This window comes from Montipora foliosa, chromosome 3 (assembly GCF_036669935.1).
Source record: "Montipora foliosa isolate CH-2021 chromosome 3, ASM3666993v2, whole genome shotgun sequence".
In the NCBI taxonomy this organism is placed as follows: domain Eukaryota; kingdom Metazoa; phylum Cnidaria; class Anthozoa; order Scleractinia; family Acroporidae; genus Montipora; species Montipora foliosa.
Genome location: NC_090871.1, coordinates 48,571,675 through 48,576,674, shown reverse-complemented (window position 1 = coordinate 48,576,674; position 5,000 = coordinate 48,571,675). Strand labels below are relative to the sequence as shown.

At 41.1% G+C, this 5,000-nt stretch overlaps 1 protein-coding gene across 2 annotated transcripts in view; it reads right to left on the bottom strand.

Moving 5' to 3' along the window:
- Positions 1-4,395: 4,395 nt before the first annotated feature.
- The window catches only part of LOC137994936 (uncharacterized), a 10,214-nt gene continuing 9,609 nt past the window's right edge, over positions 4,396-5,000 (bottom strand). For both annotated transcript variants that reach the window (XM_068840519.1, XM_068840520.1), the window contains one exon: positions 4,396-5,000. This exon is cut by the window's right edge and continues 4 nt beyond it. In XM_068840519.1, the coding sequence (XP_068696620.1) occupies positions 4,859-5,000 (142 nt within the window). In that variant the 3' untranslated portion in view covers positions 4,396-4,858.

Below are 5,000 nucleotides of genomic sequence, written 5' to 3'. Positions count from 1 at the left end.
AGTGCGTTTCCTTTATGTTTGCGTTTTCGAGAAGGACAAGAGCTTTTCCTCCTGCTTCGGTGAAATGAAAGCAACCGAGAAAAACAACTAAAGCAGAAGCGAAAAACGGGAAAGATCAACACGTGTCCCGTGCAACCACCATGTTGGAGGAAGAGAAGAACGAATGCATCGTTTTAGTGTTCATTGCGTCCTTCTCACACGCGTGGTATCACGCATAACGCGTGTGACACCATGGCAATTTGTGGCTAATGAACGGAATAACATCCGCCTGGTAAGTTGGCTATGCCATGTCGATGAGGCCTAACAAGGCCGGAACAGCTGTCCATGGCTGCCAGTGAACCAGGTGAAATGGTTGTGCGCACGCATGACATGATGGCCATACCGAGTTTGGTGTTATGGTGTGTTCACCTTGGTTTAAGGCCTGGTTTTCACTAGCGACGCAAGCATAAGCAAAAGCAACACACGCAGACGCATTTACTTGTTGTTAATTAGTGTCTATTGTTCGAACGAAAGGCTCTAATAAACAACAAGATACTGAGTTTGCGTATGCTTCTTGTTCTTATTCTTGCGTCGATAGTGAAGACCTATGGAAAAACAAAGAGGTTTCAAGAAAGCAACCGTGGATTATATTCCTGTCGGTGTATGTTGGACCAACTGGCTTGATCTGATCGGCGTAAGTACAAGTTGAAAAGCCAAATCTTTTGAGCACGAGCCGACACAACCTAGATTTTATTGGCTCTGGCTAAAACATTTTGTTTTTGGAAAAACAAAACACAATTTACTTGGAACACAAAAAGCTCCATCACTTCATTTATACACTTATCAACAAAAACCAGCATACAGCTGATTTCAGCTGGCTGTAAGCTGTGCTCCAAGGTCACACCTGGATGGCATGGCGGCATCCTGAGGCGACACAATATGCTTTAATTCGGTTTGACCTTGTTGAGCTGCGTCGTTGCTGTACTTTGCGGTGACGACTAGCGAGACATATTATAGCGATGTTTCTCGTGACGTCACCTATTGTTATTAATATGCCAACCAGAACCCAATTAGCTGTTGAAACAATGACTTCCTTTGTTCCTTGGTTGGCAAATTTGAATATCAAAAGAAATGTGACGTCAATGTTTGTAAACAAGAAATATCGCTATTATTATGATTGTTAGTTCCTTTGGACAATAAATCCCTTTATCCATTTTATACTTCGTGAAAAACCAATTGGTTTGCGTCGACCGTCCAGAAAAATGTTGTCCTGTTCTGTTGTTTCGTTGCTTGTGTCCCATTGGCCCTGAAAAGCCTTTAGGGGAGGGGTTGAATGTAATGGATACATAAAAGTGCCAATTTGGCACACGAATTACCCTCATCAGGTTTGGCTTTTATTTCAACTAGACGCTCTCTCAGCGTACACTGGGTTGCCTGTGGTATGTGTTACTCAAAAACAGAAGGGAGTGAGTTGGGTAGTATTGAACTGCAGTGTTCCAGTCAATTTTTCAAGTTGGGGGTCATTAAGACCATTTAAGGGGTCACCCAAAAGTCGTGCCAGCAGAGGCCCTTTGGCTCAAACGTTCATACAACGAAACAGATATTTTTATGAGGTTAAAAACCTGGTTACCGGCCAATTAATCATTTTTTAGGAAGAAAAAATAGGCAGCATTGCGTACGTGTAGTAGTGCAGTAACACAGCGCCTTATTCCACATTGTCAACTGAGCTGCGTTTTGTCTTCCAGGAGACTGAAGTTGTCTTTGCGTAATACGTAGCTCTAATAGTACACGATATTGTTTTGGTATTGTATATCATTGTAGTGCCGTGGTAGAAGTCTTAGGCAAATAGCCCCCTGAGAAGACATGTGGTTACTAGCAAAGTACTAAACCCAGAAAGATCGATGAAAATAAAAGGGGATCCTCTGGAAAATGGCAAAAAGTGATTCATAGAATGTGCATTGCCGCAGATCAGTAGATTGATTTCCCAAATATCAGTACTGTGCACGTGGACTGTGCTGTCATGAATTAAGCTGATATTGTTTCCCGCATAGCCTTTAGTGTTTTACCATAGGCAGCCCAAGCTCGCGTCACTACAGACAGCCGTTGAGAATTTAAACGCGTTATAAGACTTTGTATGGGAATCAAATACCGTCGATTATAAGGCGTAAAAAATGCTCAATTTACCTTTCATTCAGTGAAGTGAATAAAAATGACTCACCTCTGGTGTATTCTTGTGCCTTTTGGAGCTTATTACACCGTTTCGGGAATTCTGTGTTTTCAGTGTTTTCAATGTTCTAAGACTTCAATCGTCTTAGAACATTGAAAACAAATGATCAAATGATCGTCAATTTTTGTTGGCAAAAGCGATGTCTTTCAAACAAATGGCCCAGTGTTACTACAACTAACTACTTGCCTGTCTCATGCTAATGCGAATGAGAGCTTTTGTTATTTTTACCCCACTAGGAATACAAAATTTAGCTAAGAAAAGAAAAACAAACTGAATTCTGGTAGTTGCAGTCAAATGACGCTATAGTGAAAATTGCCTATTACCACTGTACAATGCAGACCAGAAATAAGCATCCCAAAAAACTCTTGTGAAACGAGCATAAGAAAATTGCCCACATGAAAATTGCTTCTTGCTGGATCAAAAATAAACATAACAAGGGGAATAAATATTTCCCTGTGGTAGCCAAATAAGTAACGGTCGCATTAATAAAAGAGAGGAGTTTCAGTAAAAAAACGAAGCGAAGACGAGTTAAGGGCCCATACGCACTAGGCTGAAGAAATTTGTTTGGCTCAACAAAAACTGTCTCCGCTAAATTTTCAATTTGCTAATCCGTGGCCGTACTTGAAAACGCTTTCTTTAGGTTGTAAAATGTGTATAATTGTCACGCCTAACAAAAATTTGTCCTGCTCCGAAGCAGGACGACGGCGCATTTGAAGTTTGATAAGGCTTGACAAAATTTGGTGAGAAAAAAATCACTGTGCGCACTTGTAGGACGGAAATGATGACAGATTTTTTTCGAAAAATAAGCAAACATTTGCCCACTGCGTACAAGCTCAAAACCAGTCGCATCCCAGTATGATCTAGGCGACCGAACACTCTCTCACGATTTAAAAGCTCCATCGGAGATCAGTTAATTAAGGAGCCTTTTACTAAAATTAAAATACAGTCGTTCAGTTCAGGCAGGGCGGAAAGCCCTGGTTCAGGCGAACAAAATGCGTCGCAAGAGCCCCATGTATGATCGTATACCATACGTTAAGAGAGAGTTGTCTCACCGCAACAGCCGTCACTTTATTGTCAAACTACCCTACATGTATTATACTAGGGCATAAGCACGATAGCTGCTGATGGATTCATTCATTTTCTTCAATACTAGTGAGATTTGGGGAGTTTCGATAGTGACTAGACAGGCCGACTTTAGCGCCAAAAACTACGATTTCATTATATATGGCGATGTTTTTACGCGGGAAAAATGTTGATCTTACTTTTACTTCTAGCGGTAAATTAAGGAAATCACCGAAGAAAAAAGGTTTTGCAGGATCCTCAGGAGTTAAGGCAATAAACAGTTGTTTACCTAAAAAGGATCTCACCTCAGACCAGCTTCGCGTCATCATAGGCTCCATGCGGTACTTGATTTCGATTGCAGCTGTATGAGCGACAAACCTCGCCAACTTGACTTGAAGGTTGTTTAGTATGCATCTTTTTTTTGGGCAGCTTCGCAAGTTGATCTCACACAAGGATCCACGAGTAGAGCGCCACCACTTTCTTAAGTGGGAAAAGAGCTCAAACCCAGCAAAAACTAGCGAACCAAGCGGGCCTTTGCAAGGAAAACTATTGCCAGATCTTGATTGACAAGTCGGGTAACATCCATCACGTGATTTGAAGTTTCTGGGAAGTAAACACTTGAGCGGGGGGGGGGGGGGAGGGGGTGATTGATTAAAAAAAAAATGTCTGTATCTTTAAAAAAAAAATTCTTCGACATTCCTTTGAGAAATGCTTTTGTTTTCTATCATTCCCGAGCTGATTTGGAGGAGGAAAGGGGGGAGGGTTAGCGGAAAATGTGGAGTTGCCTGGTTTTTGGGGGGTAGGGAGGGGGTGTTCAGAAGGGTTTTTGAGGGATTTTAGAGAATGAAAATAAAATTGAAAATACCCAGATATATTCTTAGCATTTTCTAGATATTTGTACCCTAATCCTCACTGAAATTTCTTTCTTTCTGTTGTTAGACCACCTAAGTCATAGATTTACGCAGTCAGAAGAGATCAATGTGTGTTTCAATGGTAGCCGTCATAGAAAGTGGTAGAGGAGAAGCGACTTTCTGATAACCTCTGAAGTTGCAGACGAGGCAGGCACTCAGGCAGACAGAATGTGTGCACCACCCAAGGGCTCTGTCACGGCACTTTTATAGCTTTTCCGTCCAAACTGGGTGCAACTGTTAACTTAGAACGCTATATTACGCGCTAAATATCTTTGGCGCACTGAGGATAAGATGTAAAAGAATTTTATCGCGACGAGCTATCCTAAACATAGTTTGAACGAATTCTTTAAATCACCGCGTCCAATTTTGAAAAACCGGCAAGTTTTTCAAGTTGTAGTCCATTTCAACCCTTGCCATGATATAGTTATTGGTAATAAAAGGTAAAGTACTATTTTTGGCTTGCTATTAATGCAAAGACTGTTTTTTTTTTTTTGTACTTTGAGCAAAGCTAAAATACCGTGATAAGCCCCTTAAAATGAAATCAACTACTCCCATTTTGTTTGTGCTGTTTCAAGGAAATCTCAGTTTGGAAGGACGTCACGTAAGGGCAAGGGTATAAGACAATTGTTGGTTAATGACTTTCGGCCATATGGTGGCTCTTAAAAGAGCCGTTTTTTGTTTATTTTGTGCTTTTTGCATTTTTTGTTTTTTGTTTTTGTTTTTTCGTTTTTATTTCGGCATGAAAATCCGGCATGAAATGATGGCTGCCAGCGGCTACTGTGCAAGCTTGATCGTCAGCTTGTATCGCAGTGAGGTCAAGT